The 14,517-nt window shown below is 43.4% G+C and overlaps 1 protein-coding gene across 1 annotated transcript; it reads right to left on the bottom strand.

The window, feature by feature from the left end:
* Nucleotides 1-402: 402 nt before the first annotated feature.
* grb7 (growth factor receptor bound protein 7) lies at nucleotides 403-14,129 on the bottom strand. The gene is made up of 14 exons (XM_085361063.1): nucleotides 13,966-14,129; nucleotides 12,190-12,307; nucleotides 8,487-8,643; nucleotides 8,291-8,412; nucleotides 6,243-6,317; nucleotides 5,179-5,316; nucleotides 4,974-5,084; nucleotides 4,010-4,108; nucleotides 3,843-3,926; nucleotides 3,642-3,758; nucleotides 1,747-1,804; nucleotides 1,561-1,648; nucleotides 639-732; nucleotides 403-549 (listed from the first exon to the last, which is right to left on the bottom strand). Exons 1-14 carry the CDS (start codon nucleotides 14,127-14,129, stop codon nucleotides 403-405), a joined length of 1,572 nt encoding a protein of 523 aa, XP_085217189.1.
* Nucleotides 14,130-14,517: the final 388 nt, after the last annotated feature.

Raw genomic sequence — 14,517 nt, 5'->3', positions numbered from 1 at the left:
GCTGGTGCTGCTCGTCACAGTGAAAGTCTGACTGCTCATGGCAGCCGCAGCATGGATCCGAATCAAAGTGCACGTCATCAACATGGTCCCCAAAGCGCTAAAAAGTCTGTCTAACGCGGCTAATTAAACCGTCTCCGGTGGGGCCGCTGCTCGTTAATTAAAATTTAAAAAAAAAAAAAAAAAACCCGCTACAGTCTGGAGCCGCACGATGTGGAGAATGTGTTTAAAACCAAAGGGAGGAGGAGCAGAGAGTATGCTTTTCGCCCGTCTTCCCTCGAGTCCTCGTCCCACAGCCTGATAAATTCATCACACTGCAGTGAGAGATTTTCTTTGACAACCTGAGTGGGGAGTTTGGGTGGTGGTGATGCAGCTGGGCAGAGGTGAGGTGAAGGAGCTGTGGGTTTATAGTGCTACGCAGACGCAGGGGTGTTTGAGGCACACTGGCAGGATGCCCTTGTTGATTTGATGAAACTCGACCAACTGCAGGAGGTCAATAAAGAGCGTGTCGCCGTCGTCCATGGTGTAGTACTTCCTGCCGCCGTTCTCAAACTGCAAACACGAAGATGATCAAAATTAGGGCGCGTCATACGCACAGAAGGCTTCTCCTTTTAAGCAGAGACTGAATGAAGGGAACTCACTGGGATCACCAGGTAGTGTTTGGTCTTCAGCTGATAGCACAGCGACAGGACGAAGCACTGAGCGTGCTGTTGGCTGTCACGAATCAGGAACATCCTGCAAAAAGCAGCTCGAGTTAAAACTGCGAGAGAAATGCACGACAGACAATCCTTCAGCCTGTGGGATCACTGGTAGAGCTACACAGAGGACATGCTTTATGTCAACTTGGCCAGTAAACCCAAATATATGATCTTCAGTACATCACTGAAACCTTCCTCTATTAAATCTGACAGGGTGGATGCTGTATGGAGTATTTTAGTACACTGCACAAAAGCACCATGAGAGGCGACCTCTACAGGTTAAAGATTGCAACTGCAAGAAGTAAACTTTGTTCATGTTTAAAAAAAAAAAAAAAAAAAAAAACCCACAAAGCTGTATTGAGCAAGTAAATCAGGTCGCCCAGCAAATATGGTGAAACATTCATGGGAGCTGAGCTGTAACAAAACATGGTAGCAGCATGCAAGCCTTCCAGTGAGCCATCGAGCACCAATGAGGCTTTGTGGACTACTTAGGAATTGTAAGTAAAGATGGTAACGCTTCGCACAGGAACCCTTTCAGCTCAGTGATGAGCAGAAAGTGTCAGTGGTTCCCTCTGAGAATAACAAAAGGGAGAAATAAGGGCATCACCATGTTCCCTCTGAGGTTGGGTTGTGGTGGCAGCAGGCTAAGTAGAGCAGTGGGCCTTTCCAGTTCCTTCTAGGTGACCTAACCCAGTCCGGATGAGACAGATAATCTGTCCCCATCTGTGTGTTTGGCTAACATTAATAGCAGTAGCACAACCTCAGTTTTACATTCGCATGCTAAATACTCTCCATACACAACTACTTGAATACAAACGATCAGTCCACAAGACACTCTTACAGATGTGATGCCTTTATCACTCACCCGTCCACCAGCCCCTGCTTCTCTATCAGTCTCTGTGCTTCTTTTCTGGAAACACCACCATGAAACCACAGCTGGGTCTTGTGGATGGCTAATAAGAAAATAAAAATAAATAAAATTAAAAAAAACCAAAAAAAAAAAACAACCACCCCCGGACAACGACCCACATCTCCACTCATGTGAACTTACAGGAAGGGCTCACAGCAGAGTTCAGGTTAGGCAGACTGCACCTCAGGGCCTCTCGCCTCTGTGGCAGAGAAGGAAAAACAAGCAAGAGAAACCAGTTGAAACATCAGTCACCTCGCCTCCCAAAACAAAACACAGTAATCTCAGGCTGGGTGGTGAGTTAGCTGTAGTCTAGGTTTATCACATCAAGCTAAGAGCAAACGCCGATCAAACACAGGGAATCTAAATTTCTGTGGAAGAGAAAATCATGAAGAATTGAGGGTCTACATCTGTACCAGATATTTGTTGTGAAAAGAATTTATTCCCTTTTAGAGATCTGTATAAATATGCATGTTTTTATTAAATGTGGAAATAAAGCCTGCACCATCTCTGCTTGGATGCCTGACATCTCTCTCTCTCCGACAGCAGTGGCTGTCAGGCTTCAGTTGCTGATTTAGTGACTTTTTCCCCTCCAAAGAGCGCCTAGTGAAAAATCTATGGACTGTGCAGAGAAGGATTTGCTCTCCTGCCGCAGGCACACCTCACTCTGACTGCTGTTTACGGCGAGCAGCACCCACTCACTGTGGAACGGGGGAGAAAAAAAAAAAAAAAAAAAACACATCTTGTGGTGTCTAAATTCCTCCGTCAGCAACCAATTTAGATTTTTCCATTAATTTTCCCATTGGTCCCATCTCACATGTACCAATTTGCATCGATGTACACAAAGTGAATATTTTTCACTTTTAAAAAAAATAAATATCGTGAAAAAGTCCACATTTGGATGCCGGAGGTTTGACGCTGCCATGGATCATTTCACCACTCATGTTTATTTATTAGCCCATTAGTTATTTTAATGGTGTTGTCATCTGTTAGGATTAGACAATAAAATCTACTGTTAGGTTTAAATAGTAAAACTTCTCAGCAAGGCAATAAAAACTTTTTATGATTCTAGTTTGAATATAATGGTCTGACATTTTTTCCCTTGGTTGCCACAGCGACGGGTGAACGGTTAAGAGTGTCCACAACATGTAGTTTGTGCTGCAGACATTTCAAGCATTCTGGGCTGAATGTAAACAAAACAACAAGACAATTATTGATGTTATTTTGTGACCATTCACTGTTCGCCATGAGGTCGAGCTGAAACCACATTACATAAGCATCCTCACCAGGTTTCCTTTTAAAGCCTTTACAGCAAGTTTGATGGATGCTCAGATTAAAGACGTTTCACAAGTTTCACACAGGGATTATCTGGACATACTGAGTGAAACCCGAGCTGTGATTCAGAGGCCGCTCGAAGCACATCTCTGTAGGATGTCAGAGAGTAGATATTCCAAATATGTTCATTCCTCCCGGCTGCTGCTCAAACCTTGTGTTTGTAAAGGGGAAGTTTACAATTAAGAAAAATAAAGTATGCCAAGTTAATCAGCAGTCACCGTTTGCTGTGCAGCAGTGGAAATGCTGACAACCATCACTGGAATATTTTAAAGCAAGCTCTGAAGCCTCAGAGGGGGAGGTGGGGGGGGGTTACTTTCATCTGAGAGCGCTAAAATAATTTTGTTTCTATATATAAAACCGTACAAGTGTCCTTTTAAAGTTTCTGCTTCAGTGATGTTATTAAAAGCTGTGCTTTACACGGGGTCATAACGTTGCATATAAAGCTAACAGGGATTTTATGACTCTTCCCATCAGCTCTGGAGTCTCGGCCAACTCGCCGTCAGTGTCACAGGCCGGAGCTGTTCTGGATCAGCCTCACTGCTCTCAGGTAGCACACGTCAGCTGCAAACCCGTGAGTACAATCACTGGACACTATCCAACCAGGACCAAACTGTACTAACGTGCTGGAAAGGTGCTCCATTAATAGTTTCTTTAAATTAAAAATGGGGGTCTGGTCCTGCATCAGCATCTCCCTCCATCCTTACCCTCCATGCAAGCCCCTCCTCCCGCTCTGCACTCTGGGCTTCCATCGGGTTCTGGATGACCCTCCCGCCAGCCTTCCCAGAGAAGTCCATGGCCACCAGGCTAGCCTCCGACTTTGACTGCCCACACAGATAAAAGAGCATGAACATGAGAGGACGATCCAAAGAGGCTCAAACTCTGTGCATCGTGTGTGAGGAGCTCACTTTGCCATCTGCTAATTTGGATCCTTCCACTTTTTGTGGAGCTGCTTTGGACATCTCATAGTTACGCTGAAGCTGCTTCCCATACTGACAGCACACAAGATGGTTGTAAGTACACATGGAAAATAAAATGATAAACAAGGCGTTTCTTGCATAAATATGGACAATACCTTGAACAATCTGAAGGCGGACGTCCAACAAGTTCGTGTCTGCTCGTTCTCAGCACACAGGATCTTCAGGTCCTGAACACGGATGGGATTTTTGGAAGGCTGTGCAAACACAAGTGAAAAGGTATATTTAATGGAGGTGCACAGAAACATGAAAGAAACTGCCAAAACTTAGAATAAAACAGAAATAAATGTCTCAATATGAGAGACTGGGACACACACACACCTCCCCAATCTTATTTTCCATGGCAAACAAAAAGATCGCCATTCGATTCAGTGTAAATCTAACAAATCAAAACATGCAGTGCTACCAGCAGCCATAAGAAGCTGCTATTGGCTGACTGATGAGTTGAGCTGCTGTGAGACTCATTGCATGGTCGTCCACTGTGAGATGGAGGACTCCTCCAACCAGAACCTGCAGCAGGAGGAGAGCCAGTGCTCCATTTTCGCAAACCCTAGTCCAAGATGGTGGCGCCCGCGTACATCCAGCTCAATGACAAGAAAGCCAATATTTGCACCACAACTCCGTGTCAAACTATATTTAGTATCATTAATAAATTTAGACAATGTAGCTGCTCCACATGCACACCATGCTGCAGCTTGTAGCGATTTTTGGGTGTCATTTAATTTTCCTTTCAGGATATCAGGAACTGGACTCCTGACCATCTCAATCCAGCCTCCAGGCCAAATTTTCCCCATGTGTGTTTTCAATTCAGCGGCTAATCTGCAGTAAAGAAAACAGGAATGATGCCACATCTCAGCAAAGGAGTTCTGATTTTGTGCGTGCAGGTTCACCGTCATGGCTTCAGAGCCATCATTAATCCACCCGTTTCCTTCTTCGTGTGACAAGTGAAAGTGATCTTTATTGACTCAATGAGCCACAAAGACTACACAGGCAAGAGGAATGCTAAATTGAAGAGGTGACTGAACAAACATGAAAAGAAAAAAAAAAAAAAAAAAAGCTCACCTTAATGCAGAAGGTGAAGTCTGTCGGCGCTCCGTATAGTTTACGGCTGTTCACCACAGTGTAGACGTTCAGATCGCCCAGATCAGCCACATACTGCAGGTGACGAGGCTCCTGCACGAAGACACACACAGAACCTCGATTTACTCAAACTAGAGGTCATGTAGTTACTGTGACTAAAGTCTGTGACTGTGCTGGACCTGCTGACCTTGGAAGAGCCCTTGCTGGAGCTGTAGAGTCCCGAGCGGCGCAGGAAGAAATAGACCTTCTTCCAGGCCTTTCGACTTGGTTCTTTAACATGCAGGAAACCCTGGATCTCCGGACAGGTCCCAGACTTGAGCAGGTTCTGATGAGTAAACACGACTCATTACTACAGCATTACTGCAGGAACCTCAAATCACATACTTCCATACTTTGAAAGCACTTCAGCACTCAGAGACTCCAAGTACTCAGATGATTTAGGCACGAGTAAATGTGCATTTTGAAAGTATCTCTCTCATATTTTGTTTTAAATAGTTTTAAGAGCAGAGTCAAGGACAATGCTTTTCAGATTAAAAAATATATATATAAAATTCTAGTGTTTTCCTCACAGTGAGGATTACGGCTTTTTAATCCAGCACAGGTATCAAATCAGAACTTGGCTTTGACTCTCCGCCAGCACTACGGTACTGATACTTCATCATAACTGGAGAAAGCCAGATCAGTGCCGAGTGTAGAGCACAGCCAGCCAAGACTGGCAGAATTTTCAAAGCGTTGCAGGTCAGACGACACATTGCAATTTTTTCTAAAGTTCAAACGCAGAGCCCCAAATCTTTAAACTTTATACAGATTTTCTGTGAGTTAAATCTCTTAGAAACCCAGAGAGTCTGATTTGTTGGTTCTTTTGAGTTAATGAAAAAAGAAAAAAAAAAGTCTTGAAATGTGAATTTCAATGTGATTAAAACAATTTAACCAGTCGTTTGGTTTTTCCATGCATCAGTAAGAGTTTTTTTTTTTTATTAAAACTTAATTAAAAACAAATACTGGCTTTTTACTTTTTAGTAATATTCATGCTGGACCCATTTCTTTTTTTGCTGTACCCTATCATTCTGATTGAACCTTTGTAAATACACGTTTCATTTTACATTGTCAATTATAATCTTAAGACGTTTTGGTTTCGCAGTGTAAACCACTGAGCAGCAACATTAAACATCATTAAGCTCTGAGCTGACAGATCTAGCAGTGCTTTCAGCGAGCTGTTGTGATTGAGCTTCTGATTTCAGGACGGTTTACCTTAATGAGCTCTGATGACGTCATACCCTTGTTGACATCAGCGCTGTCGGAGATCATGGACTCTGGGAAGAAGAGCTGTGAGAAGAAGCAGAGGACTGTCATTATACCCCTGAAACGATCAGACACTCATTTACATGACAAAGAAGCTTCTTCTCCTCCTGTGACTTCATCATCCAACCAATCAGTGAGCGGGGAACACGACAAACTACACAAAGATAAATATACACCACACCTTCCACCAATCATGATCCTTTGGTTCAAGACGTGGAGAGAAAAAAAAATTAATAAAATGAGAGGTGATCAGAAAAAGCCCGAGGTAAATTTCCAGTCGTGTGCACAAAGAAATCAAACTGGTGCCAAACTGGCACTTTCAAAGTGCCCAGAGGGAGACGGCTGCTGTGGTTTTGTTAGCTTAAAACATGCAGGTTTCTGCACGTTAATACCCAGTGTGCCCGGAGCGTGAAGATTTGATGGAAAACCAACGAGGAAACATTAAACTCTTATTATTGGCATTAAAATCTCGTTCATATAAAGGAATAACTGCACTCGCAGGACTTGCATAACTGCTATAAAAGATAATTATGCATAAACAAAATTAAAACCCACAAAAGAAATTTCATCATCAGATTTTAAAAAAAACAAAAAAACTGTTGAAACCATCCAACAGTCTGCAAAGTGAAGCATTTATGTTGTAATGTGACCAAGCAAAGATTAAATAAAGAACATTTACTCTGCAGCTTTTGTTTTCAGTGCTGTAGCCACAAATGTGGCTGGATGGGTAATTCCAGCACCAGAGGAAAGAAAATAACACCCATTGTCTGACAGGTGCTAACGTGCAGAAACGTTTTACACAATCCCAGAAAGGCAAAGTGTCTGCTGGAGTCACTGGACTGTGTTACCGACTGATTTCAGTGCAGCATTGAGCAAATGCAGCATTTACAACGTGGGAAAATCCCCACAAACAGTGTTCAGCTCAACACTTCACAGATCCAGAAAGATGGGCCAGATGTGCTGCAGAGGTGGACCAACATCTGACTTGGTCAACACCCGGTGTGCACCCTCTGCTCAAAAGCTCTTGCGATCAGACTCAAGACACCAACAGAGAGCTGCAGGAGCAAAACGCCAACCTACGTCAACTGATGGAAAATAACACGAGGCTAAGAGGACAAAGAGAAAAGCTAATAAAGTTTACATAAATTATTTTAAAATCTGATCTTAAAATATCCCCGAGTATATCCAGGGTTTGAACTTAAAATGCACTTCTGGATCTGTAAAATCTACCATGATGAGATGCAGATGTGACAGGACAGCAAAAAGAAAACTACCAAAACAAAGACAAAAGCAGAGATTGCAGATATTAAAATCTATGGCAAGAAGAGGAAAATGCATAACCTGCAATTACACTCACAACTACATGCTACGCATTTAAGGAGGAACTCCAGCCAACTGTACTATGAAATATGAATTTCAAGCCCTGTATATGTATAATAGGAGCAGTTACACCAATTATTTGACATGTACTGAAGAGGAGAGGACAGTTTCCCCAGTCTGCATCCCTGACAGCTCCCCCCTCTCTGTGAGAGGACAGTGTGGTCCAGCAGTGCTTTGGCTTTAAGAAATGTGCAGCTGCAAGTTAATCAGAGGAAACTGGCATTCATATTTAACCACATTCAGCTTGAGCGCATGGATGCTAGCGTTAGCCACACCATGCAAACTAATGTGACATAATTTAGCAACACTTCAGAGAACGCAGTATTTTCTTACTTTCACTAACATCATCTTTAACTGTGCTTCACAATTTCTGTTGCTTTATGCAACTGTGCAAGTTTAAGTCAGTGTGTCTGCACCAGCACGCAACCTGACAATCAAGCCACCATGACTTCAGGCCTTATTAACATCCACTGCACTGACTTGTTTAATAAAGACGCTGAAAATACCTCTGCTCAGAGTCTGCTGTTATGCAAGAAGGAAAAAGGGTTATTCATCTTAGAGTTCTCTCTTTAGATTTGCATTGTCACATGGTTTTAAACAAACGGCTAGCTGCATACCATTGGCTTCCTGAAGAACTCGTACTTGGCGTAGTTCTTGCAGAACATAAACCTCGTGTCACCCTTCAGAGACCAGGTCGCCTGAACCTCCAACACAACCTCGTGGTCCTCCAGACACCTCTCTGTGGAGACAGGATGAGGTATGAGAAATTTCGACATACCGCAGTTAAAAGGTTCGTTCACCGCGTCGTCTTACCCAGACCGAGGGTGGGATGGACTTCGAGGAGGGCCCAGTTTTCCTGGTCGCTGCAGTGAGCCGTCTGCACCAACATGTGGCACACCTCCCTGGCTGTGGCTCCTGGAGAAACCCACACCGACCTGCTGTGGCTGTCCTCTCCATACACCTTAATCGCCTGAACACACACACACACACACACACACAAAATTACCAAAAACATCATGTTTTATCCAATACTTCACACATAATGAAGTCAGCTGATGCTAATATTAATCTTTGTTAAAACAAAATTAGAAACAAAATCTAACTTCATATGATAATATGAAGTCAGATTTAGTTTATAATTTCCCAGCCTTGCATAACAGTATGTGGCACAAGGACGTAACAGTTTACGTCCTTGTGCCACATACAGACACTGCTATCATTTCCCCTGCACTTTAAAAAGAAAGAAAAAAAGACCTCATTGATAAGCACGTTCTTATTTAACAGCAGAACAGATGTGATTAAAGCCCATCAGCTCAGATTCCTGAGCATCCATCCTCGGATGTGTCTTGTAGTGGGATCCGTCTTCGCTCCCACCCTCTACATTCACGTTAAGCCACCTGAACTTAACCGCGATAGGTCACCGAGTTAAGGGAGGAGCAGAAGAACGCTCCGTTTTAAGAATTCAGTGTGAGACTCAGCTTTGAGGTTCATATTACCTCCAATTACACACTTGCCGTACCACCTAGTGACAATTATCACAACCACATCAGGCAATAAATAAACTATAATAACCAGATGAGGAAAATAGATCAGTGTTGGATTTGGAATGAGCCAATGAAAACTGCTTTTTAAAAGCAGCATTTAGGATCCTGGAGAGAGTCTGCAGATGCTCTGCTCGTATCACCACTGAGGTGCTAGACGCTACGTGCACAGTATGATATCAAGCTCACTGCTGGCACCACTGGCTATACCTGTGGAACAACTGTAGTGCGAGGTAAAAACAGCACTGAGACGCAAACAAGTGCGCTACACGGGTCTTGCAGCTGGTTTTGGCACCGTTTCAACATCAGCGCATTCGAGACAAGCAGCCAAGATCCTGCCAACTGCTGTGCAACGTCAGACAGCCACAATGTATTTAATAAGCCTTGACACTTAAATTGAAGGACTTAAATTCTTCCTAATTTTAGTGTGATATGAGCGAGGCTTGTTTTATTCTTCATCTTGTTTGCATCTTAACTTTGAGCATCTACACCGCAGGCTTCAGACCCAATCCTCTCCCATCTTCATCTTCTTCTGCACACGCTGAAGTAAACAGACCGATGAAGCAGTCGTGTCCATGCACTCCCGATGCTGCTGAGGTGAACTGAGTGCAGGTTATTCACCGGTCAGGATGAGACAGAGCGCTGCTGTCTGACACTGTCTGGATCTCGCAGCACGCTTTCAAGCAAAAGACAACGAACCTGCCCGACCAGAAACCCCTGAAACCTGCGCCTGTCAATCAATTAAGTCCAGACTGGTTGGGCGAGTGACTGCGTCACACATAATAAATAATAGGTACCCATTGACCAAGTGGGATTATGGGGGAGGAAAATTCTTTTAGCTGAAATCCCCACAGGTCAGCATCCAGTCAGTCCACGGACTATTCACTCGGCTCATTTGAAAAAGATAAATACATACGTTTCCGTATTTAAGACACAAAGCTCATGATTTTATCTTTTAATCCAAAAGGAACTGGTTTCACTGGTTTACTACAAACACCTTTACACTCATGCACATGTGCGCTAATGGAAAGCAAAGAGTGAAGACTATCCTCTATGCTAGTCATTCATAACCTCCAGATCGCCACAGCCCATTTGGAAAGCTGAAAATCTTCTGCAGCCCACACGCAGCTGACTCACGACTCTGTTCACGAGCTTTTGTGTTTCCAGATTCATTTCAATCTCATCCCTCGTTTGTTTCTTTTCAGGTTAATGCTCCATTAACGACTTTGCATCCTGCGCTGGTTTAGTTTTTCCTGCTACTGATGGGATCAAAAACAGGTCAGGATGCATTATTTTTAATCAAGATTACTAAATTAAAACTTTTTAAATTAACTGTTTGATGGCTCAATGTTACCTGTGCATTTGAGTTGATCATTTCATTTTCAGAATTTTTGGAAACCAAAATGGTAAATTAAATTAAAACCCAATTAATCAGCTTGTGCAAAGATCCTCTGCTTTTTGTGCCAGCACCAGATGTTTAACCAGCTGCAGGGAGTCAGAAATTTACCAAGGTCCAACATGGATACATCCCGGCTCAGAGACGGTGTGTTGGAGGAACAGAGTTCAGGTTTCTTTGCAGGACAGTCAAGTTCTTCCACAGCAAAGTGGAAAAAGGATTTATTATTTATGGAAGTGCTTTTGGCCATTCCTTGTGTCTGCATGACTAAACTCCTGTGCACAAATTGTGGCCTCAAAGCTGGACTCACACTCTCTCGCTCAGCTTCTTGATCTGGATGAACTCACCATTCTGTGATTTTACAGATGGCAGCAAAGATCAGCTTTAGTTTCAGTATTTTATCGCTGTGTGTGGAGCTGCTGGTGATGGATGGGAGCAGCTGAAAAGATTGTTTTCTTCCCCTTTAAGCTTGCTGAGCAGGTGGTGTGACAAAAAGACTTTCACTGGGTTTTTGATTGTGATACGCTAATGAAGCGCGTCTGCTGTCGAACCTGAAAATAAATTTTTCACTCCACCTGGGTTCACCGTCCCAGTCATGGCGCCTCTGTGCTGCTGGCCATGTGTAAAAGAAGGCAGGCTGCAGCTTCATCTTAAAGCCCACGCAGAGTCACACTCAGTTTCACTAACCTCAAACGATTCATTTAAAGAGAAGGAAGTCTACTGACTATTGGGACACTGATTTTGTTGAACCCTGGAAAGACCTGAAGACTGCCTCAGGGGAACAAAAAGTTAAGTCACGCCGAGTGCATTTCAGCTCACGCAGACGTCACTCAAATCGAGGGTGACAAAAGGTAAGAGCATCGATATTTTCTGGTGGAATATTCAGAAAAAAAGTGAAGTAATAAATCCAGTCCACAGCTGGCTCACGCAACACGCTGACATGCTGATGTAACTGCAGACATGTTTACTCTGGCAGTGTTTGTGATTCAAAATAAGTCCATGCAGGCATGGCAACATAGCTCTGCTGTCAGTCACAGACAGGTAAAGGCTCCGTGTTCTGATAGCACCTGTCAGCCAAGCAGGTGTGATGGAATTCACTCAGTAGAAGCTCTGATTAGCCCAAACAAACACTTTCTAAAAGTACAATAAATCCCATGAAAATAAAAGACCTAAACCAACAGAGTGTTTCTCCATGTCGTACTTTCTAACTCCTCTAGCCTGACTCTGGCACTCAGCCGCAAGTGAAACTGAAATTACAACCTAATGTAGGAAAAAAAAAAACAAAAAAAACAGGAGGATCCACTGGGGACAGCTTTCAAAGGTGGATTAATGATAATTTGCCTGCAGAATTGTAAAACGTATTCTTTTAAAAGGCATGACTGAAAGTCTGAAATGAGGTTTGAATTCAGGGAAACTGAAAATGGGGAATGAAAGGATTAAACATGCAGTGGTCACTTTAACAAAATAGTCAAAATAAAGAGACTTTAGAGCTATTAAAAACAAAAAGAATACTTACTACTGGAAACATTTAAAGGGTTACCTTGGATCTCTGAATTAGCTGATTAGGAAGGACACTTACATGTTTGTCACTCGACTGTGGTGGAAATGAACTGATGAGCACCGGAGATTTGGAAAGCTCAGGGAACGGGTTTGGTATGGACGGGACAGAGGAAGAGAACGACTCCACGCCCTTCGCCCTGAAACATTCAGACAGAAAGAACACAACGACATCAAAATGAGGCAAACTCAGAAAAACTGACAAATAAGCTCATTGTGCAGTTAAATGATAAGCCTAGTAATGTTCTATATTTATCTTGATGATAAAAAAAATAATCTACTGTAACAAGCATGATGCAGACACAATGAAGCCGATTATATTCATATCTATTGGTGCTGAGAATTGAGACAAATGAATCCCAACAACAAGTCTCACGTGTTTGAGACAGAAGTTGACGTAGCTAACTGCAGCGTGCACATAAACTCAACAACATGACAGGTCGCCCCTGCAGGCCTGCACTCATATTGCACGTTGATCAGACATTGAGAGGTCAGGTAAGGTACCAAGACAACATTCATTAGCAGCCAGTCATCGGTATCTGGTGATGAGCAGCTCGAGATCCTAGCTGGGTCTCCCTTTAGTCTGAGATTACAGGTGGTTTGCAATACCAAGCAGGATTTGAGACTTAGTGAGGTTTAAGCCTGGGTTTTCATGGGTGCTCACTTATTACCACATATATCACCATGGTAACTTACACTGCAGACCTACCTGCTAAAGAACAGGTTGTCTATAAAAGCCTCATCTCATGATCAATCGGGAAAAAAATGGTGTCATAGTTCCTGGAATATTCCTCTCACCCAGATGTGCAGACTAAGATGATAACTGTTCAAAACCATGATAAACCTAAAACAGGGCGCCTCAGCCTTGCACCTGAATTTCTATAAAACTTGCCAGGTCTAGTCACAGCTCAGCTAAAACTTGTAAGCAACACATCAATTAAATCAAATATTAAACCATGAATGTAGTCTGGATTTCTTCCCAGGTTTCATGGGAATCATCCCCGTCACCCTATTAAGTCTCAGCTGACACAGCTGGATTTTTTCCTTTAGTTTTAAAGTCACGTAAATATTTATGCGCCACTTTTCCAAGTGCACTCCTCACATAGTGCTGCATTTGCTGTGAGATTTCCAGCTGTATAACATGCCTTTACCTCTTCTGCTCATGCAGAGTGAAGAGGGGAGGAGACAGGTCAGATAATTTACAGCTGGAGGGAAAGTGAAAGAGAGGCAGACAGATGCTGTTATCTAATACTGTTTTAGCTGTTGGGCTGATATCAGCCCATTCATGGACACTAATAAAGCTAAATGATTCATAATCGTGTGTGTGTGTGTGTGTGTGTGTGTGTGTGTGGGGGGGGGGGGGGGGGGGGGACTGCAGCAGTGGGAGAGCCTATATTCTTTCTCCCACTGCTGGAAAGAGGAACCGGTCTCCTCTTCCTGATCTTGCCTAACGTGGAACACCTATTCATTTTACTGCGCTGACACCGAGGTGATGACATCTCTGCATCATGAGAACGTCGCTCTCTTTGTCTTAGCTCATCCATCAAGCCGTGATAAAGAACCCCAGCAAAGAAAAGAAGTCAAACAGCACCTGTGTGACATCTACCCACTGACAGCTCGCAGTATTTATTACATCTTTAAGCCTGGGAGGAACAGAAACTCACTTCTTTAAACATCAGATGACTCTTGAGTCACTGACTTGAGTCAACATCCACCTCCTTCTTCATGAGTTTAATGATTCATGTCCATGGTGTGTGTATTGAGCAGTCACCGTGACTAATGTGTGTGCTGGTCGTACCTGTTTGAGGTAATCAGGATGGGTTGGGAGCGGCGGATGGATGGCGAGTCTGATACCAGAGGAGCCAGAGTGAGAGTAGAGCTGCCCAACAGCGTCTCGGACGATTCCTCCTTCGTCTCTGAGCCCTCAAACACTTCTGACCATGAACCTGCCACCTCCATCATGTTACCTGAGGGCAAAGGTGAAGGTCAGCCCTTAGTCACAGGCTGCTCGAGAGCTCAGGTTTATTATTATAGCCGATGTCGTCCTTGTTGCAATGACCTTGCTGGTGAAATCCACATGCAAAATACTGCTGACCTTTACTCAGACAGAGGGAGTGTTCCAAGTGCTAAATGTATACTTAAAGCTTAATCAGCCAGCTGTACGTCACAAATGTGAGATTAAGCATAACAACATTTGTGCTGCATTATTGGAGCGATATTAATAGAAACAGTAAACACTTCCTGCTGATTCCAGATTTTCCATCCATTTATTTTTGACTACCCAAATCAGGGTCATGGTTGGGCTGGAGCCAGCTGTCATACGGCATTCGCACCTACAGCCAGTTTAGGA

This window comes from Diplotaxodon limnothrissa, linkage group LG8 (assembly GCF_057381915.1).
Source record: "Diplotaxodon limnothrissa isolate DT_005_m linkage group LG8, D_limnothrissa_male_GT1.1, whole genome shotgun sequence".
Lineage (NCBI taxonomy): Eukaryota > Metazoa > Chordata > Actinopteri > Cichliformes > Cichlidae > Diplotaxodon > Diplotaxodon limnothrissa.
The sequence above is the reverse complement of the archived record's forward strand: the minus strand, read 5'-3'. Positions and strand labels throughout refer to the sequence as shown.